At 40.3% G+C, this 25,227-nt stretch overlaps 2 protein-coding genes across 2 annotated transcripts in view; one reads left to right on the plus strand and one right to left on the minus strand.

Moving 5' to 3' along the window:
• Positions 1–6,284: 6,284 nt before the first annotated feature.
• SPX (spexin hormone) lies at positions 6,285–15,444 on the plus strand. Its single transcript, XM_029205335.1, has 6 exons — positions 6,285–6,290; positions 6,705–6,785; positions 7,016–7,073; positions 7,552–7,614; positions 8,855–8,938; positions 13,980–15,444. The coding sequence occupies exons 1-6, from the start codon at positions 6,285–6,287 to the stop codon at positions 14,036–14,038; spliced, it is 351 nt and encodes a 116-aa protein (XP_029061168.1). The 3' UTR covers positions 14,039–15,444.
• A 3,202-nt stretch (positions 15,445–18,646) lies between these two features.
• The window catches only part of GYS2 (glycogen synthase 2), a 59,720-nt gene continuing 53,139 nt past the window's right edge, over positions 18,647–25,227 (minus strand). Inside the window, exons 13-16 of the mRNA XM_029205631.1 lie at positions 23,839–23,934; positions 22,776–22,939; positions 21,608–21,688; positions 18,647–19,278 (exon numbers count right to left, since the gene is read on the minus strand). Coding sequence (XP_029061464.1) covers positions 19,057–19,278; positions 21,608–21,688; positions 22,776–22,939; positions 23,839–23,934 — 563 coding nt within the window. The 3' untranslated portion in view covers positions 18,647–19,056. The remainder of the gene's footprint in view (positions 19,279–21,607; positions 21,689–22,775; positions 22,940–23,838; positions 23,935–25,227) is intronic.

The following is a 25,227-nucleotide window of genomic DNA, read 5'->3' on the forward strand; positions in this document are numbered from 1 at the left end:
ATTTCTCATGGTTCTGCATCCTGGGAAGTCCAAAATGAAGGTGCTGGCAGATTCAGTTCCTGGAGAGGGCCCTCTTCCTGGCTTGCAGACAGCTGCCTTCTCACTGTGTCCTCACATGGCAGAGAAAAAGAGAAGGAACAAGTTCTCATCTCTCTCCTAATAAGGACACGAATCCCTTAATGAGGAGCCCCATCTTGATAATCTCATCTAAACCTAATTACCTCCCAAAGGCCCACTCTCAAATACCATGATGTTGGGGGTTAGGGTTTCAACATGTGAATTTGGAGGGAACACATTCAATCCATAACAATGGTCAGATGTATTTTTATTAAGAAATTCTAAAACTTTAGCATTGCACAATAACCCACCTCCTGTTTTGTTTTAACATCTTCATTGGAGTATAATTGCTTTACAATGGTGTGTTAGTTTCTGCTTTATAACGAAGTGAATCAACTATACATATACATATATCCCCATATCTCCTCCCTCTTGCATCTCCCTCCCACCCTCCCTATCCCACTCCTCTAGGTGGTCACAAAGTACCGAGCTGGTCTCCCTGTGCTATGCGGCTGCTTCCCACTAGCTATCTATTTTACATTTGGTAGTGTATATATGTCCATGCCACTCTCTCACTTCGCCCCAGCTTACCCTTCCTTCCCCTTCCCCATGTCCTCCAGCCCATTCTCTATGTCTGCGTCTTTATTCCTGTCCTGCCCCTAGGTTCTTCAGAACCATTTTTTTTTTTTAGATTCTATATATATGTGTTAGCATATGGTATTTGTTTTTCTCTTTCTGACTTACTTCACTCTGTTTGACAGTGTCTAAGTCCATCCATCTCACTACAGATGACTCAATTTCGTTTCTTTGTATGGCTGAGTAATACTCCATTGTGTATATGTGCCACATCTTTATCCATTCATCTGTCGATGGACACTTAGGTTGCTTCCATGTCCTGCAATGAACATGTGGTACATGACTCTTTGGATTATGGTTTTCTCAGGGTATATGCCCAGTAGTGGGATTGCTGGGTCATAACCTCGTGTTTTTTAAATTAGCCTTATATGCAGTTTTCTTTTTTATATAATGGTCACATCTTCCGTATTCCAAACTGTTTAAATGTAATCATAAATAGAAATAGACTTCAGGTAAAAAAGTGAGCAGTGAATTTAGAAATTAGTGGAGAAATGCTTAATGATTTTTTCTCTACATGGAAGGAATATATAATACTTAAGTATTTGTGACTTAAATAAAATCACTTAACGTCTGCAATGTTTTGATCTTATACTTTAGTAAGGCTGAAAACCACTGGCCAAATCTACCAGTTAAGGTACCCAATAAGTATTTGTTGAATCCAATCATTAAACTGTAAGTCTTGACTATTGTCGGGTGAATCTGTTTTTAAATACAGTATCCAGCACATCTTTCTAACGTTGTCCTCTGGGCTGAAAGCTTCCAACTTCTGCTCTTCTGCTACTTGTATCCATATAGGAGGTTGAACATAGAAATGGCGTCCCCAAATCCTTCATCGACTGACACATTTTCATGGTCTTACCTTTACCAACTCTAAGACCTATTAAAAGGTCACCTCTGTTTGACTGACTAGACCAAAACAGCTGGCCCTTCCTGTCCTCTCCTAGAACCTGCCAATTGTTTTGTGGTATTTACATGGTTTGCGAAAAGACATTCTTAAAGTTCAAAGCCTTAAGTAAAGGACAGTAAAGACACTGGCCAATGAGTGGAGAGCTTTATTTTGGATAGCAGGCCTTCTCAGTGTCCCTAAATCTCCTCCTAAAACTGGTAGCCCTTTGGGGAAATTACTTCTTCCACCCCTTTGTGAGACAACTGGCCTATGGGGCTGACTGGCCTTCAGAGAATAAAGCCAAAGTAGGACTTGAACCCAATGACCTCATCATCCTGTACCAAAACCCTCTATTCTGTTATCAGAGAGTAATTTGGATACTTGAGTATCTCAATAGCCATATTGTCCAGGTAATCTTACCCAAGATAGGAGCTGTTTGACAAAGAGGAATATCACGTGATAGCACTTATGTGTGATTTCTAAAAAACTGATAGAAACAAACTTAAAACAGAAATAGACTCACAGACATTGAAAACAAACAGTTACCAAAGCAGAAGGGGGGGGGTAGGTAAATTAGGAATTTTGGATTAACAGATACATACTACTATGTATAAAATAGATAAACAACAAAGACCTACTGTATAGCACAGGGAACTATAGTCAATATCTTGAAATAACATATAATGGAAAAGAATCTGAAAAAATGTTTTATATATATATAACTGAAATACTTTGCTGTGTACCTGAAACTAACACAACATTGTAAATCAACTATACTTCGATTTAAAAATGTATAAATAAAGTTTAAAAATAATTTTTTAAAAAGATAGCTGTTTTCTGTGTGAACACAATCTGACCTTGTAAGAATGCAGTTTAAACTGTGACAGTATTTTTTAAATGGGGCTTGGGCACGCTCCAGTCAACTAGAAGAATTCAGATAACATCAGTGATGCAGGCAAAATGATCTCCATTAAATATGCCTTTAAAAAAGGTTTTGGATCCAATTTGTACAGTACCCACTGCCGGGCCATCATATCAGCAGAATAAAATTTACTGGTTTTATGCAACAACTTTTTTTCTCAAAAAGTAACTTTTCTTAGCCAATCTTTAGGTTTAGACCTGTAAAAACCTTAAAATATTGTGAATTTAACAAAAACATTTGATTGGGAGTCAATGCCCTTTTAGAACAAACAAATTCTGGCATGTTACTTTTGATAAGACTACAATATTGATAATATGTCAAAGCCATTCTGCTCACTTGTGCATATTATGCTGAAAATGGCAGCTTTGACGTAAAACATCTGTTTGTGAATTCATTAGCGAAACTGTTACAGACAAATCACGTTAATTATATTTTCCTTAAGATTGTAAATGCAAATCACAGTTTGGCAATTTATTTTCCCGTCCCTCTTTCTAAAACCTTTGTGTGTTTTCGGTATGGAGAGGGGGAAAAGACATTTTAGTTGTTTGTTAGGGTTAACCTAATAACTGGGTTTCACTTCTGAATTGTTTTAAAATATAAACACATGCATAATCTTTCTTCTGTGGCTTTTTTTTTTTGGAAGTTGTTACAATCCTTTGAAATTAAATTCTAATATCCTAAAACGTAATATTTAAAGGAATATTGATTTTCTTTACATATGGTGAAAACCTTTTAGTCCTTAGTTTTTATCTTCCTCCTCTCCTAAAACAGTGGAAAACACTACATTCATGGTTCTGGCTCCTTCTTGCTGTACTTATTCTTTAAAAGGAGTAAATATTCCTCAAGTTTCTACCTACAAACTACTTTCTATATTTCATTCTCATTTACTAACCAGATCTCAGTTTTCTTGGCCGCACATGATCGACAATTCCAAACATCAAATGCCCAAACCCCAGTCTCTCTTAGACAAGTGTTTACTGGTAGATAGCATCACCCCTCAAACTTAAGTCCCAAACTAAACTCATCTAGTCCCTCTCCATTATCCCTGATGTTTCTATTGTTAACCATTCTCCCAGCCATGTAGACTGTAAGCGTTAGTTGTTTTTTTTTTTATCACTTTTTATATCCTATAAGCTTTACTACTCAAAATGTCCAAGGATTAGTAGACTAGCATTCATTAGCATCACTTGAGAGTTTAGTACAAATGCAGACTCTCAGGTCCCACCCCAGCTATAATGAATCAGATTGTGCATTTTAACAAGATTCCCAGGTGATTCAAAAGCGCATTAATACCTGCGGAGCACTGCTCTAACATTCCGAAGAAAGTGACCATCTCTCTCATCCATGGTACTTTAGCATATGGTGGCCACTCTGGTCCTTGTTCACTGTCTGCCTGTGTATAGAACTGTTTCAACTGGATATTGACAAATTTGGGTCCTATTTTTCTTGCCTTCCACAAACTCCCTTTTTTGCAGTTCTCTTTCCACATCATCAATTTCTCCTTCTCTGCTGATCATCCCCATCAGCACACGTGTTCTTCAAATGGTCATCAAAAGAAACCAACAAACCTGGTCGATTTAAGCAAAAGAGGACTTTATTAAAAGGACAGTGCGGTTAGTATCACTATTCCTCTAGCACTGGATGCTGGTGTCTGTCACTAGCATTGTAGCCAGGATTGCCCCCACAAACTCAAGCATCCTACAACCAGTGCTGCACTAGAAAGTATTTCTCCTACTCCCCACTTTCTTCCCTCCCCAGCTCCAGACGAGTGGGTACGTCTGATTGGTGAAGCCTGCCTCATGCCCACACTCTACCCTATAGGGAGGCTGGTAAAGACTGTCTAGCATTTTCAGCTTCTACAATACAAGGAAGATGCTGCCTCCCACCAAGAATCATAATTTATAGTTTAGGGAATTTCCAAAGTTCCCTAAAATTGAAAGGATTCAGATTTGCTGCAAAGCTAAAAAAAAAAAAAAAAAATAGCCTGCTTCCACCACACTTACATTTTTTTAAAAGTTCATTTTCCTTTCCCCCTTTTGGTGAAATTTCTCAAAAAGGTTGTCCACACTTGTCCTTATTTCCTCATATCCTATTCAACCCATCCCAGTCTAGCTTCTGTCCTCAAAAGCCATCATATTCTCAAATCCAGCAGACACTTCTTAGCTCACATCAGTTTAACCTTTCAATTGTTATCGGATAGTCTCCCAGCTCCCATGGCCTCATTATCCTGGAATTTCTTTCTTTCCGACTGCTTCAGTTCAGCTTCCTTTGCTGACTTTCCCTCTGCTCAATCTCTGTAGGTTTGTTCTCAGAACTCTATCTCTTCCTCTCTTTAACTCCATTCACTCCCTAAGTATTTTTTCAATCCCAATTTTTTCCTGTCTTAAAATTCTCAAGATTCTTAAATCTGATAATTCCTGCCTTTAGAAAAAAAATCTATAGGCTGGTGACCTGTTTGCTGAGCTCTAGAGTTTACATCTGCAACTGCCTACTTCACATTTCTCCTTGGATGTCTAATATACATTTTAATTTTAATATGTCCAAAGGCAACTCTTTATTTCCCTCTCTTAACTGCTTCTTTATGAAGTCTCTCCAATTTCAATAAAGAGTTTCATCATTCACCCATTGATTAAACCAAAAATCTAAGAGTCATCCTTGATTTATTTTTCTTAAACTCTCATATACGGTTTATCCACAAGTCCATGTTTTCTGCCTTCCAAATTCATTACAGCTCTCCATTCCTTGCAAGGACTCCCCTAGTCTAAGCCATCATCATCTTTTGCTTACAACCAAGTTGCCATTTCTTACTCTCCAACCTCAATTTACAGTGTCCTCCCCTGACACCCACACAGCTTTGGCTCCATTGGTCTCCTTCCTGTTCTTCAAACAAGCCAAGCTCCTTGCCATCCCAAGATTTTGTATTTTTCTTCTGCCTGAGAATGTCAGCAATACTGATTCCCACCCCAGTTTATCCCATGTCTGACTCCACCTTATCTTTCCAGACCCCCTTTTATTCTTACCTTCCCTAAAGTAGCCCACCACTTACCTTATCACATCATTTTGCTTACTTTTCCTTTATAAAGCATTTTAAAATTCTGTAATTACCTTATTTACCGGTTTGGAGTGTTTCCCCCCTGACTAGAAGATAAGCATGGTCAAAGCAGAGACTTGTCTTTTTAATACATGGCTGTGCCCCTTGAACTAAAAGGAAGGATGTCTGTTACATAGTAGGCATTCCATAAATATTTGTTAAATAATTGAATGGATAATTAAGTGAATGACTGATGTCAAAATCCATTGAGATTCCCTAACCTTTTCATTTCTACCCAAATGATTCATCTTTACTCACCGGTGTTAGCTTGATAGCTAGTTAGTTACCCAAGACAAGTTTTCTTACTTTGTTCATTTACTTTTGATTCTGCCTGGGGTTATTAATCATTTTCAATAATAATAATAATAATAATAATAATACTGCCTTGGGAAGCTAATAGGGAAATCAAAGGTCATGATGCTGATATTTTCAGAATATCTCCTGGCTGATGTGGACAGTAAATGATATTCACCCATCAATCATTCCCCTGCTTCCTGCAACTGAATCTCCCTGGAGGAGTCATCAGATCCTCTCAATCTTGAAGACTGACAGGAAGTCCCTGTGGACACTAGCTCTATGCAAAATCAGGAGGGATCCTTGACCCTAAGATTTAAAAGCCCCACCTTCAGAACAAAATTAGAAAACTCAGAGGTTAAGTTATAGTTATTGCAGCTTCTGGAAAGGTGTAGAACATGAAGGTAAGTAAAGGTTTTATATACTTGAGTTTTTTTAGCTATTTTATAAAAAAGTTGTATAGCTTTTTACCTCTTTTATGTTTAATAAGTGTTTCAGAGGCTAAAGGATAGTTAAACGTTATGCCTTTAAAATATCAGAATCATTTGATTTTACAAAGAAAAAGTTTCACTAGTTCACCCAAATCCTCATCTGGGTTAAATAATAAAAATAATATATTTCTAATTAATTGTTTTTAAAAAAGAACTCTTTGTGGATAAACTAGACGATAAACTGGGGAACCCCCTTCTGCCCCACCCTCTGAGCGCTAAAACAGAACATAGCAAAAAGTAAGGGATTTGTAATTGTCCAGGCGCCAGGGAAGGAAGCAGAAGATCCTATAGAGGCATAGAAACGACTTCTTTGATCTTTTCATACAGGGATTCAGAAGTCTGGTGGTAACAACCTTGACTCTTTTCCTGGTGTTTTCTTTCATGGGAAATTCGAACAGTGCTCCGCAGGTAATCAAACGCAAAAATTGGGACTCCACGCGCTGTGTGCCTGCCTGCCTTCCTTCCTTCCTTCCTCCCTCTCTCTTTCTCTCAATTTCTTCCCTTCTTTTCCTAATATCTTCTCCCTCCTTCCTTCCCTTCCCTTTCTTTCTTTCCCTCCCCTCCCTTCTTTTTTTTCCTAATAGTGGGCTGGGCAGCAACGCCTTACTAACTGCTTTCCTCTTCTCCCCGGGTTATAGAGACTCTTTGAGAGAAGGAATTGGACTCCACAAGCTATGCTCTACCTGAAGGGTGCACGTACGTTCCAAATACTTTGCTCTTCCGACAGCAATAGAGGGAGATCCGTAGGGGTGCATGAATCGGTGGGATAGATGTAGAGCTGTGGGGAGAGAATCCTATCGAGTTTGTTCCCATAAATAATCGAGGTCATCCTGGTCTCAGTTAATCAAGGAGAAAGGTTGGGGGGCGGGGGTAGATGATCAGAAATCCTCCACCCTAAACCGGAGGGTTGCTGGCTCTTGCCCAAAGGGAGACTGGGATTTCCAGGGACACACCGCCCCACCCTGGCTGGTGAGCGAGATCGCCGCCCCCTCCGAAGCTCACTCGGGGGCCCGGGGGCGGGGGGCGTGCGGACTTTACCCGTGGTCTCCTCCCTCATCCGCGCCGGCGCCCCAACCCGGGCAGTTCCGCGCGCACCGGGCCCCGCCCGCTCCCGACCCCGGAACCCCGATCGATCGGGCCGGGTGGGCGCTGAGCCCGTGTCTCGCCTTGGCAGAGGGGCGCCGCTTCATCTCCGACCAGAGCCGGAGGAAGGACCTCGCCGACCGGCCGCCGCCCGGTGAGTGCGCGGGGGTGAGGGAGCCGCGGGCTACAGAGGACCGCGCAGGACCGGAGGGGCGCGCTCCGCCTCCAAGACTGGCCCGTGGGCCTTCCCGGGGGAGAGCCGGCCCCGCCCGGCGCCGGGAGCTGGGGATCGCAAGGCCCCGCCAGTATGGAGGTGGGCGGCGGGGGCCGGGGTTCCGCTCCCGGGCGTCAGGATGGATATGAGAGCTGTGCGCCTGCCCCGTCCGAGAAATGGGCCTCCCGTTTAGGGCATGATCTTTACAAGATTTCTCTTAAACGCTGTTGTTGTTGCCAATGTTGGTATCATCATCATTATTAAAATGGTGATTTGCCTCAAAACTTCAAACAGCTCTATTATATTACTAAAAAGAACTATCAAAAGGTTCAAAACCAGAAATAGTGAAGAAGTGGGAGCCTTTAAGGATGGAGCCAGAGACTGTTTCATGATAAACCTTTCCATGCCATTGGATTTAAAAATAACAATACCATTCATTTTGATAAACGTTCAAGATTGTTAAAAATACCAAGTAGACTCATTTTGAAAAATACCAAACACTGTGTTGAGCACATAGGTGCCTATCAAATTTTTGTTTACCTTCTTCAAGCCTGCAGTGTAATTAACCTTTTTTTTTTTTTTTTTTTTTTTTTTTACCGTAGGAGGGTAAGTTTTGTTTTCCCACTTCAGCAGCTCCCAAATTAAAAATCATGGTTTGTGTTGAATCAGGACCGTTTGTCTTCTGTCAGCTTAGATTTGAAATAGTTTTGAATATTTTGTAGTTTCTCCTTCAGTCAAATAATTGATTTACATGTGGCCAAGAAGGTAGATTATTTTCTCAAAGTGCTTTGGAAGGAACAAGAGAGAAGATAGTCCAGGCTCCAGGCAGGGTCCCATCTAAACCTTTCAGCCCAGACATCCCATTTTAAGCTCTGAGGGGGAAATTTCTCATGGGTTCTTTATCTTAATCCTCCTTGCTTTCATGAAATTCTCTGTAGTATATAGTTTAAATTTTCTTCCATTCCCTGTAATACACAACATAACCAGTTGTAAGCAATGCCTAAGGGAAGTGTGAAATGTTTCAACTTGTAAAAATCATTCTGTGTAAGGGGCTCTTTGCTGAGGGATCACAGAGGTATTTCACAGAGATTTTCTAGTATTATAGCATACTGGAATAGGATTTATCTATATGAATATTTAAATGCTAATAGAATCTGTATTTATTTTTTCGTTTCTCCAGAAAGACGAAGCCCAAATCCCCAACTACTAACTCTTCCAGAGGCAGCAGCTGTGCTATTGGCTTCCTTGCAGAAACTGCAAGAAGGTATAATTATAGTGACCTCTTTTAACTGCAGGACAGGGAAGCTTTGAGTGCTTTGGGCATTCTGTGTTGAGTACAATGAAGTTGCTTTTATTTATTCAGATTTTTAAAAATAATTAACGGTTGCCCACACCACCAGAATTCACAGAGATGTTTATTATTTTAATACTAGCATGCTGCTCATTAAAGTGTTTCCCAAGAATGTAAAAACATTTCCTTGATGAGACTGGGGGATTTCATGTTAATTCCATAATCCATAGCCTATTGGAGCTTTTATTTCTGTTAGAGCTCCAGAAAGTCCAACTTCATTATTTTATATTTGAAAAAACTGAGGCCAAAAGAGGTTTAAATAATCGCAAATCCGGTTACTCGCTATTAAGGTTTGAACCAAATGAAATAGCTGAAAATCACTGTTTTTTTACTTACAAACACAGCAGTTTCTTATGGTTCACCCTAAGAGATTGGGCTAGTTCTGATTCTAAGCCTGTGTGATTTGCATTATACTATATAGCTTCTTCCATACCAGGATTAGGTGTGTTCTTCAAATAGAGGCTCTCTGTCCATGTAGCATTAAAACCACTAATTGCATTAAGGCATCTTGTTGCACATTAGCCAGGGCTGTGGAGTATAACAGGACTGGGTTCAAATCTTGGCCTTGTTGCTTTACTAGCGGGGTGACCCTGAGCCTTAGTGTCATTACGGGTAAAATGAAATAATGACATCCATGGGCAGGTTGCTCTAAGAGCCAAATGAAACAAAGTACGTACTTTCTATTAGCATTAACAATAGAGGTCATCAAAGCATATTCAACAGATCTAGATTTTTCCCTCTCAAAAATTGTAATGATGCCATATTTATGACATAACTTAAATGTTAAAATGTATTTAACAAAATACAGTGAGTAGTCTAGTGGTCAAAGCATAGGCTGCTGGCCTTGGGCTCTGACACTTGTGCTGGCAGAGAAAGCCTGTGTGCTCCCTGCCTGTTATCGGACGGGCCCCATCAGGGAGGGGAAGAGAGCAGGGGGCTCTTTCTGGCTTCTAGTTTATGGCTTTGTTGTGAAAAAACAAAAACAAACAAAAAAAACCTACGAGAAGCAAATGGAAGAGAGTGGGATAAAGAGGTCTTTTTTTTTTTTTTTTTTTTGCGGTACGCGGGCCTCTCACTATTGTGGCCTCTCCCATTGCGGAGCACAGGCTCCAGACGCGTAGGTAGGCTCAGCGGCCATGGCTCACGGGCCCAGCCCCTCCGCGGCACGTGGGATCTTCCCGGACCGGGGCACGAACCCGTGTCCCCTGCATCGGCAGGCGGACTCTCAATCACTGCGCCACCAGAGAAGCCCTAGAGAGGTCTTCTGAAATCAGAGAAAGTCCGCGGCTGACTTGATTGGGTGGAGGGGATTATAATACTGAATTCAGCAAATCTGCATTTATGCCTGCTAGGTGCCAGGCACTGTGACAGGTAGAGAAGAAAATGGATTAAACAAAAGCAAGAATGAGAATGGCCTTTGCAGTGAAAAGGCAGGGTGAACAGTCAGTAGGACAGTAGACTGTGAGAGTCATGGCCATAGTATAGCTATGACTACAACTACTGTTACTACTCCCTCTAGCTAATAATTATTGAGGGTTTTACTATAATGCAGTGGGTCAGGCACTGTTCCAAGCACTTGATACGGATTAATACATTTATTAATAATTCATTAATCCATAACAAATGAATTACCTCCTAGGATTACCCACTGTCATTATCTACACTTTACAGACGAGGAAATAGAAGCACAGAAAGATTGAGTAGCTTGCCCACTATCACATTGCAGATACATACTAGTACTGGGATAAAAGAACAGGGGGTAACTTATTCTTTTTCTGAGAATCAATCAGATGGTCCATGGATTTTTACCAGAAAGAGAACATGATGAAGGAAGATGAAACTGGTTATTGCTTATAGGGTAACCATAAGAGCAGTTACAATAGCTACAATATGGGAACATCTACTGTATGTCAGATATTAATGCTAATCTTTATAGCCCAGAAAACTGACCCTTCCTGAGCTGTATATACTTTCCTAAGGTCCACATAGAGTGGAAGTGATATGGGGAGTTTACACAGCAGGAAGTGATATGGGGGGTTTAACTCAGGGCTGTGGGATGCTGTAGCTCTTTCAGCTATGCCCTGCCACCTCTCAGATGGATGGTGTTGAAGAGGAAAGGCCAGAGTGATGATGTCAGTGAGAAACTAAGGCAGTCATTCAGGAGTGGAGTGATGAGGTCAGTGGGAATGGAGGCTCAGCCCTGAGGCATACCGGAAGGAAGAGCAGATGAAAATCAAGGTCCTCGTGTGGAGCACAGGGAACTATATTTAATACCGTGTAATAAATCATAATGGAAAAGGATATGAAAAAAATATATGTATAACTGAGTCACTTTGCTGTACAGAAGAAATTAACACAACACTGTAAATCAACTATACTTCAATAAAATTTTAAAACGAAAGAGAGAATCCAGAGTCAAGCACATTTTTAAAGTGTTTTTGTGAGTTTAAAATGGTGATACTGACAAATGAAAATGCCTGTGGATATAATTAAGGTTCAGTTTGAGGTGATGGAGCCTTTCCAGTGGATAAAGGTGTATAGGTCACTGGTTCTCTGCTCTCCATATGTGGACTGGTTCCATCAGAGTTCTCTGTAGAACTTGCTGAAAATACAGATTTCTTGGCCTTAGGTCCAGAGAGTCTGATTCCATACTACTTGAGTGAGGCCCCAGAATCTGTATCCTTAAGAAGTTCACTCACATTATTCTGATGATGTCAGGTTTGGGAACAACTGGAAATTCAGAGCCAGTTAATGAAGGTTGGAAACATGAAAATGGAACTCTCTCCTAGGCCTCAGATGTAGTGGGAAAAGGGCAGATAATAAAGGATTTGCCCTGGAGAATACCCAGAGATCAAGGGAATGGGGGAAAATCATATCAGTGAAGGGACTTCAAAAGGAGCAGGCAGAAAGGTAGGAGGAGAGCCAGAATAACAGAGAATCTAAGAAGTCGAGGATGGAAAGTTTCAAGAAAGGAGTGATGAGAAGCATCAAATATAGCAGAATGCTTAGTAAGAGTACAGAAATCAAAGGAGAAGGAAGATTGTGTTGGGTAGGAAGAGTCATTTAATCACGGTTCACAAGTCTTCTCCTCAGCCCCTGCCCAGTGGTATCATTTGCTGCTGCCTTGCCCGTTCTGAAACCTTGTTTCGAGGGAATTTAGGAAAAGAAGGTAAACTGCAGAGTTAAGAGATTAAGTGGATGCTTACTGGCATGACTTTCAGAATTCTTGTGATGAAAAGGTGAGAAAGAGTTGAATCATGGGTAGAAGATGCTGCATCCAAGGTGGTCTTTTCTAAATTCAGCATTTGGCACTCTGATTTTTTTTTTTTTCCAGCTGCGCAGCGAGGCATGCGGGATCTTAGCTCCCTGACCAGGGATGGAACCCATGCCCCCTGCAGTGGAAGGGTAGAGTCTTAACCACTGGAATGCCAGGGAAGTCCTTCTTACTGATTTTTGAAGTCAGTAGGAGGACAGTGAGGTTGGAGATGGATTGTTAGTGAAGTCTGAGATTTAATTGCTGGGAGGATGTGCAGAGCCAGAAAGGAAAGTGAGCTGGAATGGAGAATGTAGAGCTAATTTTAAAGAGGAGGAGAGGGATCTTCATTAGAAACTTTACAGAAGAATATGACTGTAGGTCTCCATTTCAAGTCTTTGTTGGAGAATAAATTCAAGTTTTTAATTATTGAAGTTTCCGAAGTGGCTTGTCTCTGATGATGAAATGGGGAAACAAAATTTTATCAGTCTAAATGGATGGGAAAGTTTTGGATTCCCATATGATAGATTAATCACTAGTCACCTTTAATATTTTTATTCTGAAGCCCCTAGGTATTATTTGGACTTATTTTATGTAGTAGATTATTATTTTAAGTAGTGGATTTTTACCTTAATGGAGGATATACAGGGATGATTCCTTTCTTTTTTATTTTTTTCCTTTCCTTTAAATACATACTAGTATATTTAAAATAGATAACTAATAAGGAGCTACTGTATAGCACAGGGACCTCTACTCAATACTCTGAAATGACCTATATGTGAAAAGAATCTAAAAAGAGTGGATATTTGTATATGTATAACTGATTCACTTTGCTGTACAGTAGAAACTAACACAACATTGTAAATCAACTATACTCCAATAAAAATTTTTAAAAATAGAAAAATAAAATTTTTTAAAAAAATAGAGTAGCTGATAATCAGCAGTATTTTGAAGTTTGCTACCAGTTCAGGTTAAACTATAACTCAGATATTCCAACCATATTGTAACTAACTAGGGGAAAGTGGTTTTCTCTAGAGATGACCTTACATAAAATGAGGAACAGAAGTTTGCCTCTGGCAGCTTCCTCTCCCTTCCCCATCCTCAGTTTCAGCCCTTCAACCCATTTTTAGTCCTAGGAATCTGCTGTCATCTCAGTCCGCTGTCCCCACCCCAGAGGTGATTCTTCCTGCTCTGAAGTGCAGTCCTGCCCAGCTAACAAGTGTCCCTTCTTTTTGTCTTACTTCCACCCCAGACATCTAGTTCAACTTGTAAGAGAATATGTGCAAATGTGTTCCTCTGTCATCTTTCCCAGCTAAAATGCATTTTAACAGGAAATACAGAAACAGTACCTTGATGCAAGTAAATGGTTCTACTGGGGGGTATTTTAGACATGAGGCGTATTTAGAGCAAGGCATGTGGCCTTTTCAGATTTCTACCAAACACACCATGTAATAGTTAAATTCACTGTAGAGATTCACATGTCAGATGTGAATTCCTCAATGCATACCAAGCTGAGGGGGAAATTTTTGAAACAAAATCAATCAAAATCCAATTTGGGGGTGGTTTCCATAGCAGAGTGCCTGAGTTGACATAATGTAGGGGGGCAAATGTTTATCTCCTGAGGTTCTCTTCATCTTATATTTTCTTCTTACAAAACACAGGGTACATGTTTATGTTATGTATTTTTTTTTATCCTTACAGCTGGAGAAGAAAACTTTGATCAAACCAGATTCCTAGAAGATAGTCTGCTAAACTGGTGAAAATATACCAGATTCCATTCAATTATAGTTCTTGTTGAAAACATGAACCATGTGAATAAAGCCTGTGGACCCTTTTTATCTTCATTTGTAATCTTAGGAACATGTGCAGCCAGTTTTATTCTTTCAGAAGCTAAAGTGATGTTGAGCTCTTAGTGAGAACATCATTGCTTTCTTCCATTGCTTCAGGTCCTGTTTAGATCGCCTTGTGTCTTACTCTTGAATTTTTTAGCCCATTTATAATTATTAGGTTGAAGACTCTTTAGAGTGTTCTTTCGTTTTGTGACAACAAATACCCATCTTGATCTAATCATTCTTAGCTGCTTTTTTTCATTCTGTTACCCACTTGCACTGTCTTATCACTCAGCAGAGAATCTCCTCTCCTTTTCCCCCTTTTCTCACCTCCAGGGAGGGTGAGGCGGGGAAGCATGGCAAGATGGGAAAGAGTAGAGTGTGATTCTTTTAGTATCCAGGAGAGGTAAGTTGTCAGGAAGGGAAGAGGGAAGGGATGACTGGGAAGAAGCCCTGTGATCAGACACTGCAGTGTGGTTGGTGAGAGAGGGGACCCTTGGTGAGACTGGAGCCAGTGGAAGGTTCTACAGCTGGAAGCTCCCCCTTGTGCTCTCTGGGGATCTCCCCGAATTCAGTTTAGAAACAAGGATCTAAAAGTTACTGGGAAATAAGCAGATGGAAGCACACGCTGCTCTTGTACAAAAGAAACAAACCAGTTTTGTAGAGGTAACCCATTTTCCATGGCTAAACAGACTCAAACACTACTTACTCTAATTGACTAGAACTCTAGGCTTTATTTGACATAAAAACATAACATAAAGGCACCCTGATACAAAATGCATGGTAATATGCCTAATTTATTCATTTTTTTAACTCAACTAGGGTTCAGTACTATCTGAAAAATAAAATACACACATACCTACAGCAAGCATATAGTATATTTATTTGGAATTACAATACGACCATCATGTTCATTATTTTTGACTTAATTACTTGAGAGTTGTTATTGATAAATGTCACAAGTAGAAAGTATTGTCCATTCTTATTGTCATCAGTATATAGCTATTAGTCAGTAGCTAAAGAATATCATTATGGGAATGTCTCTGTAACTTGGAATTACAATTTTACTGTGTTAAGTAATCAAAACCCTGCTTATAAGATTTGTCTGTATCTCATTTCATAATTGAATAATGAAACTGTATTCAAGTTAATGTAACATTGATGTCTGCCAAAAAAATAATATGCTAGCAATAAAAAAAACTATGTGGCATTATAATAGGTGCCTGTCATTAATTATTGTTTGATTTTAAAGTGGATTTTCTAGACAGTGTATATGTCCAGTTTATTGAGAATTATGAACTCACCTGACATAGACTTGTACATATGGACTACTTAAATACTATGTCTAGTCCCAGAATACATTTAAAGTCTATCTTACAAAGTAATTCTTCTACAACTAGAACAATCTCAAGTATTTCCCACTAAAACAGAGTTTGTAAAAGCTGTCTAAATGACCAACGGCTGTTATAATATCAGCTACAATATTACAAGTACTTGAATTTCCTGAACATTGTTCTGCTGTACAGATGTGCACATTAACCCAGTAGTTGCATGTGCCCGGTTTGCTGTAACTTTCTCTCTCTCCGGGGGTGTCTTTGCAATTCTCTTTGTTTCTATCTTGTTCAAGACTGAAATGAATAAGTGATCAGTGCTCAAAACTTTTCACGTTGTATGGCTTGTCTTTTAAAATTGGAAAATATATGCCTCCTGTGCATGTCCATGTACTAGAATACCCCACCTCCAGATAGGACTTGCAGCCCCTTTCACCCCGTTCCAGTTGCTCTTCCCCTCTTTGCCTCTATAGCCTTCTTCCCCTGTGGCTACGTGGCCTCCAGGGTGGTCTCTCAATTACTCTGTTCCCCTGGTTTTCCCCAGTGGATGACTCCTCTCCCCCACCATAGTGATCCTAAGCAAGGAGAGAAGGTGAGAGGTTAAAATCAGCCTCCAACTAGCATTTCTTCTTTACCTGCTGATGAGAAATAAAAGTCTATATCTTACCAACCCTGAGTTACATTATTTTACCTTGGCCTCAGGAGAAAGAGGAGTTGGGAATGTAACCTGTTGGTCTCCTCCTACTGGACTATAAATCCCTTAAGGAAATGTTCACGTCTAATTTGATTTTATCCTTACAACCACAATGTGAAGTGGGCAGTTGTATCTCCCACATTACTTCACAGAAATTTAGGATCATCCTAGGAAGTCGCTTTCAATCTCCTCAAGTACACTTAACCAATCCCTCTTCTGAGACCTCCTTGTGTCCAGGAAAGCTACTAGTATAGCACTTGTAATATTTTATATTCCCATCTGTATATGTAAAGCCAGCTCTGTTCACTCTAGCCCTTACCATGGAAGGAAGGGTGGTACAATGCATAAAAAAAGTTTTGCTGTCAGCTGGTCAGGCACACACAATTTTCCATATTTCCTGTCCTCCAATTTATGGATACATACATTATTTATTATTTTTTCTTTTTTTATACATACTTTAAGAGCATCAATTTTTTGTAACTATGTTTCTCCCAATAAGACCATTCATTTATGCAACTACTGTGTATAAGGTGCTGTGCTAGACACACAGTCACCTAATAATCCTATTGGTTGTTCCTCACCGAGCTTTGTCAATATTGGGGAAAGAGCAACTAGACACCAGGCTTTGTCAGTCTTGGGGAAAGGATAACTAAGTGACTGGAGCAAGGGGTTGGAGTCAGGTGGCAGCAGCTGTCTGAATAGAGGACCAAGTGCAGGGTAGGAACTGATTCTTACACATGCCACTCGAAGCCAGGTGTTTGCAAATCAGTCATTTCCATGTGTCCTATACCATTTGTACTAATTTCTAATCAAAGAACTATTCTTTCATTTAAAAAAAAAAAACTTGGGCTTCCCTGGTGGCGCAGTGGTTGAGAGTCCGCCTGCCGATGCAGCGGACACGGGTTTGTGCCCTGGCCCGGGAGGATCCCACATGCCGCGGAGCGGCTGTGCTCGTGAGCCATGGCCGCTGGGCCTGCGCGTCCGGAGCCTGTTGCTCCGCAACGGGAGAGGCCACAGCGGTGAGAGGCCCGCGTACCGCAAAAAAAAAAAACCAAAAAAAAAAAAACAAAAAAAACTGGAATTTAAAGTTTTTTATTAAGAAGTTATAGCTTCTGTATAGCTCATGCTTTCAGTAGCCGTGGATCAACCAGTTACCAATCAAGAGTATCACTTGAAGACACACATTGCACCACTTTATTAGGGATATATTTTCATGGTTATTGCAAAAGTGAAACCCATTTTATCATGAGATCTTTCTGGCACTTCAGCAAATGAGTATTTGGATTGTAATACAAATCTATTTCATATTTTTTTCTGATCTTCTCTGCAGAGCTTGGAGAGTTGGGTTAATTGGTATCCATTGGGCATTTTTTAAGGATTAGGCTTTAGGTAATTTATTTTCCCTCCTTACAAACCTCTAAATTAGGGGAGTTTGCAACGATCTTCCATTTTGACCTGAGTTGTTGCTTGTCTCTGCCATTCTTCTACTCTCCCCTAACAACGGGGTGATAGAGCTGGAGTGCAGTTTTCCACTGGTCCTGCACCATCTGACACACTGTCGTTGTTTCTCTTCCCTTATTGCCATCAACAACCCAGCACTGAGAAGACCTAAATTTTTTTAGAGCCCCTACAGACCTGGGCCAACCAAGGTATTCACTGTGATCTAAATGTAACAACATTCAGTTGTGGAAAAAACAATCCATGAGTGAATGTGGGGTTTGGGTTTTGTTTTGTTTTGTTTTTTGCTGATTTATGTTTAACTACATTTAAAGCATTAATATGTTTAACTACACTCATTCAACAATGTCTCAGAGACATTGTCCTTATTATAATTAAGTAGACTCTCTATTTTCTTTTGGCTACTTTTTTTAAAAGATAGTTTTAAATGTTATCCTTCATAAGGCACTATTTTATAGTAGGTGTTTTTGCACATATTATCTTATTTAAATGTCTAAAAGAATTTTAAACATTATCAATGCAGTTAAATCTTTAAATATTGATATATTTATTCATATGGATTTAACAATTTATCACCTATGGAAGACTGACCAAGTTTTCAAAAAGGCTTTCCTTTTAAACAATAGAAAAAAACTGTTACAGTCAGATGGTACAGTACAATGGTAACATCTCCTGATCATTAACTTGAGAAGTGACCTTGTACATATGCATTAATATGTATCAACATCTGGATTTAGGGTAGCTACTGTCCTATGGAGTTTGATTGTCTGCAAAGCTAGGTATAAATTCATGGTTCTGCCTCATGTGAAAAATAAAAATAATCACTAAAGACCAAATTACTTGAAATATAAAGGTAGAACACATTCATAGCTAAGATCAGGATCCTTTGTGGGGGAAATGGCAGATTGGTTTAGCAGGTAGCGCTTCCCTGGTGGCGCAGTGGTTGAGAGTCCACCTGCCGATGCAGCGGACACGGGTTCGTGCCCCGGTCCGGGAAGATCCCACGGGCCGCGGAGCGGCTGGGCCCGTGAGCCATGGCCGCTGAGCCTGCGCGTCTGGAGGCTGTGCTCCGCAACGGGAGAGGCCACAACAGTGAAAGGCCCGCGTACCGCAAAAAACAAACAAACAAACAAACAAAACACTAAGCCAAGGATTATGGTGATGATAACTAAAAAATCAGCATTAGGAAATGAAAATTCTTATTGCTTAAAATAACCATTTAAAAAACACTTCCATTCTTCCTCCTTTAATTAACACTCTTCCTAGAGCCTGAACTGACAGGGGTAAAAGGAGTTGGATTTTATTATAAATTACAAAATTGCCATTCACTTAATCTCCTCCACTTTTTAGGCAGAGAATAAATCCCATTGTTATACTGAGAAGAAGAGAATGAACCATGTGACATTCTTTCAATAATCATTCTTACTATGTTCTCACTGAATTAGCCTGTTCGACCAGAGTGGAATTCAATTCTTGTATTCGCCGTGCAGCTTCTTCTTCCCGCGAGGAACGTGATTCAGAGACAATGGCGACTTGATATTTAACCGATCCCTTTCAGCCTCCTCTTCCTCATCGTATCTTTCATCCTCATTCTCATCCTCCACATCGCTGCTCTGAGGACTAGAGACCTGAGATCCTGAAGGAGAAGGTGGTACTGAGGAAGGCCTGGGATATTTAAACCCTTCTGTCTGCCAAAGACAAAAATAAGACACAAAACATTAGAATGGCTTTTTGATTTTTCAATGATGTACACACTTGGCATGTGCATTTAATAAAAAACACAGTTGGATTTTTTGGTCTGTTCAGGGGCTATTAACTTTGATTTATCTTGATTCTGGTCCAACCACACTCAAGAGAGACTCCTTAAATAAATAGCTTTCTTTTATCAAGCACTGAAATATGCCAGGGGCTATATACATATGACCATATTTTTTTTTTTTTTTTTTTTTTTTTTTTTTTTTTTTTTTTTTTTTTGCGGTACGCGGGCCTCTCACTGTTGTGGCCTCTCCTGTTATGGAGCACAGGCTCCGGACGCGCAGGCTCAGCGGCCATGGCTCACGGGACTAGCCGCTCCGCGGCATGTGGGATCTTCCCGGACCGGGGCACGAACCCGTGTCCCCTGCATCGGCAGGCGGACTCTCAACCACTGCGCCACCAGGGAAGCCCCATGTGATCTTATTTAATCTCTGACCAATTTGTTCTTTCCGCTGACAGAAGAAAATTGAGGGTCCAAGAGGCCAATGATTTGCCCAAGATCAAACGACATGTAAGTGGTAGAGCAAAGAGTGGTTCCAGGGCTGTTATCGTCCCAGAGCCTTTAATATCAACTGCCATGATACACTGTTGAGATTATCAGTGTCTATGTCATCCTTCAGATTTGCTCAATCCAATTCCAGAACATGAGCAGCCTGGATATTCCAAGGACTACACCCACTAGAAAGGTTCCTGGAAGTCAGGCCACTTCACTGACCACCCGTTCCTTCTATTTCAGTTAATGAGCAAACATCACTAGGTTTTAATCAATTGCCCTTCTTCCTAAGATGCTCTGAGATAACTCATTTGATAAACACATACTAAGCACCACCTATGGGGCAGGAGGAAACAAAGATGAAAAATATGATCCCTGCTCTCTAGGAGTGCAGACGCTTCATCAATCAGGAAGACAAATGTGTAAAATTGTTACAGCACTTATCACTCTGGGTTTCAACTATTTTTAGACATTATTATGTCATACACGTAGGCTCATTTCAAGGCTCAGATATTTACCTGAAAGCAATACCAAAAAAAAAAAAAAAAGAGCTGAGTCCTACACTTAGGGAGCATAGGAGCTCAATACTTATTATATACTTATTTGAATTAGTTGAATAAATGAATGAATATAGCTGAATTATCATCAAGAGCAGTGACCACCTCTAAATAAGCTACGCAAGTCACTCTGTTAGAATCATGGACATGGGAAGTGGAATTTGTATACTGAGGGATTTACAAAACACTTTCATTTTCTCTATGAGCAAATTTTCCCTTGGGTTAACCTTCTAGATCTGGTCCCCAGACACCAAATAGAGGTGGAATATAAGGTATTAGGCAAAACTGTTTATAGTGAAAGTGGCTCCTGATTGAAAAATTACATCTGCTTTTGGAGGATCTATAAATACTTGATGAAGGTCTCTAGTATTTGGAAATCCTTGAATTTGATGACTCTTGTAATTGCTCACATTCCTTGTGGAGACCATAGAAGCTTATCTGTGAGGATTTACATGAGATGTTGGGTCCTGTGGGGTGTGGAACTGCTAAGCTAAAATGGATCTCATAGTCAATGATATGGGTTTCATCTTTTACACCTAAGTTTTCACCTGGTGGGTAGGGAACAGAGAAGTTTAGCTCTTGGACCTCTGTGTAGACTCCTGTAAGGACTAATTCCACTGAAGGGAAATGCCTGATACTGCCCTACTTCAAGCTGTGTTTCCTTCTAAGTGAATGTGATGACAAGTAATCTGCTCTAGCCTCAAGAATATAAATATCTAAGGGAAAATTAGAGGAAGACTCCCTGGTGGGCACTGTTGAATTTCCATGCATAAATGTTCATCTAGTCCAATTTCTCCCGTGGTGTTCGAATTCACTATTACTCTTGCCAAGTCGTCGCCCTACATTTCAACATCTCCTTGGATAGCAAATTCACTTTCAATGAGAGCAGGCCAGTTTATTTTTTGACAACCCTCAAAAGAATGGATGTCTAACAGAGGTTTCAGGCACTCAGGCAAGGGGAGTTTTCATATGAAGTGCTTCTCCAGTGGCATGAATTAGTGGACTTCTCAGCCTGTGTATATAAGCTAACTGAACTGAGGGCTTAGAGTTGGCCTGATTTGTCAGTTTCTCTACTTGCTTTGTAGCAACACTATGAAAGAGTACAATAGTTTGTGAATTTAGCTACTCCCAAATAAAAGGTACTGTTAGGACTTTTACCATATGTAAGACATTTAGCTTTCAAAACAAATAAACGATACATAAAATATTTACCATTGGTGGCGATGTGGTTTCCGTGTGGAATTTATCTGGAAAAGCTCTGCTTAATGTCAGGTGTCTGGCATGCTGGTAATACTATGATAGAAAACCAACCCATGGGTTAAAAAAGATGTATATTTATATATTTATATCTCAATAACCAAGTTGTTATTATAAAATCTTATTCTCCTACTTATAAATATATATATATTTTTTAAAGTGGCAGATTTTATTCATCCTAAATTTAAGAATCAGAAAAAAATATGACAGTTTATAGCTTTATCATTTTTCAGGGAATAAGTAAAGAAATACTATCAAAAATTGGAGGGGAAGGACATACTGGCTTTATTGAACTCTGAATTGAGCACTAAGGCGACTGGAAACACTGGTTTTACTCTATAGAGAAGCAGTGTGGCACGGAGAAAAAGACGGGGCCTGAATAATCAGACACACTGGCTTTAAATCCTGCTTCCGACCTTACGTAAGAAACATAGCTTCTAAGGGGCTTATCGTCCTGCTTTCATTATAAAATGAAGACAGCAAAATTAACCTTCCTGGGTGGAAATGAGCGTGACTACTGGCATTAGTGTGTGTAGATACTCAGCTGATGGCCGTATCTGTCATTTGTCAGCCAGAGTTGAGCAGTATCTAAGCAGATACATTATGTGAAGGCAAAGTCAATTTAGTTTTTATTAAATCATCCACTGCTAAGATATATGAACGTCTGAGTATTTATAAACTAATGGCAGGATTGAAAGGAGGTATTTCCTGTACCTGTCATTTTGAGAAACAAGATTATTTCCACTCCCCACTGTAGTTGAGGAATGTGATCATATCATCTCTTAGAGTGAAACAAACTAGGGACTTTTCTCTTGATTTCCTCATCTTCATGAAACCCTGTAAAGCATCAAGTTAAGCCCAGGTGATAGAATAATTAGTAAGATCATGGCTAGATGCTGCTAGACTGGCTGTTCTGGTCTCAAACTAAATATGAAAAATTGGGGTTGGGACTTTGCGAATTCACATGAAGTTCAAAGGTATTCATATTAAGTACGTGAAAACATCACTGAGATCTTAACGATGATACAGACTTGACCTTGCAGATTACGCCTCGAATCAATTCTTTTATCGTCCAGTGGGATTTTTAAAGGGGTCCTCTGTGTGTTATCATCAACTTGCTTACTCTGCCTAAGTATCTCCAATCCAGAAGGTCTGAAAGCCTCTCGGTCCGGTTCCTCTGAATAATCCTCTGGCGGCGTGACTGTTTGCAAAATCCATAGAGAAACCGAGTCAGCTGATTGCAAGAATCATCCAGTGAGCGGAATCGCCTGTCAACGATGTAAATACCTGAGGCACACAAAAGCCAGAGCGCAAGTCAAGATAAGGCTAACCTTAAAGCACTTCTACTGTTCCTTAGGGTCTATTGCGAACTGCGTGATTATCCACTCCCTGACTCCCCTACTGCCTCTGCTTTACCTTTTCCCTTCTGAGACTGTATTTCTCCTGTGATTTCCTTCCAATGGCTCAAAATTGTCACCAACACACAGCCAACAAAACAGATCTTGCTAAAGAAAATCTGGCAGTACAGGGATACCTTGGATCAGTGATCATCCTTGGGGCTGCTCACTGACCAGAATCCCCGGGGTGGGACCTGGGTCTCAGTGCTTTTTAGGTTCCCCAGTGTCCCCACCATGCAGCCACGGGTGAGGACCAGAGCTGTCAGCCAAGGAAAGACAACAGTGATAATGCAATTCTAAAAGACCAGAGAATCAGCAATGCCCAGGCAGAGCATCCAGCCCATTCTAACTTTTCTTGCTGCTAGGCTGCATGGACATATAGATGGTGATACCATCTGCCATCTTATATGTGAATTTTGATAACTTGGCATGGAACTTATAAAATAATTATGCTGATCGATACATGTACTCTACAGCCATGGCTATTGTGCTTGTCACTTGTAGGTAATAGAGGGCCAAATCAGTTCAGAAAAATAAAAAGGTGAAAAGGCAATGTTTGTCCAAGTTTAGCACTCCTTTTGTAGTTTGTCATTTGAGTAATATGTTCAATATTAATATCATTCTAATCTTTTCTATGGACCATATAATGAAATCTACTTTTAATTAAACAAGAAGTATAAAAAGTTTAATCCTCAAGATAACGTTAGAGTCGGGTTCCGTAAAGACCCCGTGCTTTGTTTGGTTAGAGGTCCCTTCTCCCCCAGTTGGGTTCATGATGAAAATCCTCACCATATGCAGTGGGATCAGCCACATGCTCCTCCATGAAACAGCCAAAGCCAGAGAGGTTGGTGGTCACACTGGGGATACCCATCACAGTGCATTCGGCTGCCAGGAGAAATAGACAAAGGCTTGGCTTCAAACCAGCAACAACATCCTCTTACACACGCAGAGAAGGAAAAGCCCCAGTCCACCTAGTAATAGCAACATTTATTTTATGCCAGGCACGGTACTAAGCTCCTTACATGCATGAACTAATTTAATCTTCTCAACCACCCTAGGAAGTGAGGCTACCATTATCCCCATCTTACACACGAAGACATTGAGGCACAGAGAGAATAAATAGCTTCCTCAAGTTCACCAAGCCAGGCAACGTGGGAGAGCTGGGATTTGAAGCCAGGTGCCCAGCTCCAGAGCCCTTGCTCAGAACTGCTACCCTACACTGCCTCTCTCATTCCAGCTGGCTTTGTTTTTTGCTCTGTTCTAAGCTTGTGTCACTAAGTATTTGGCAAGTTTATGGGGTAAGTAAATACGTTTTGGAAAGAACCAGCTCCTCCAACATTTTCACCTCTCTTGCCACCAACCCCTTCCACTTTCTCGGGTGCTCCACTTTCTCATGGTGCCAACCCATGGTTTCTTTCAATCCTCTACCCCCTTTTAGTCAAAACCCTTTTTTTTAGACAATATCAGATGTGTCTTAAGACATGTTAACACACTGAAGGATGTTTGAATTGTTAACATGAAATTTATATTTTATTATGGAATTTCTCTTGGCTGGCTAGTGGGGATGAGTGGATAAAAAGAGATTTCCTCATGACCCATGTACTCCTGTTCTGCAAGTATTTCCTCTTGGTTTAGGTCTAGAGAACAGTGGTTTCCGAATTTGGGGGAAGACGGTAGAGGAGAGGGAGGTGGGACGGGGATTATTGACCCATTTGAGAATCAGATGAAAACTCTGGAACTCCTCCCCAGAAAAATTTTGCCTACAATTCTATGGAAATTCACAGATCCTTATTTCTATTAAATACTCATTGACACCCATATAATAAAATGCCAGGGACCCATGTAAGCTCAGTATATGCTCACTGAGTGAATTTAATGAAGTCAGCGCTTATCTTCACTGGGTTTTCTCAAAACACGAAACACAGATTTTAACACTTTCTGGAGTGAGAGTTAGTACAGCATAAAACAATTATGTAAAAAAAGTTAGAGATACATCTAATATGCTAATGCCAAATGTATACCACCAGAGGTTTTGTTGTTTCTATAAATAAGGAGGGACCAACTTCTTTTGGTTAATTTATTATTTATTTATTTATTTTGGCCACTCCATGAGGCTTGTGGGATTTTAGTTCCCCAACCAGGGATCAAACCCGGGCCCTCGGCAGTGAGAGCATGGAG

This window comes from Monodon monoceros, unplaced genomic scaffold (assembly GCF_005190385.1).
Source record: "Monodon monoceros isolate NGI ecotype Baffin Bay Population unplaced genomic scaffold, NGI_Narwhal_1 Super_Scaffold_6, whole genome shotgun sequence".
NCBI lineage: Eukaryota > Metazoa > Chordata > Mammalia > Artiodactyla > Monodontidae > Monodon > Monodon monoceros.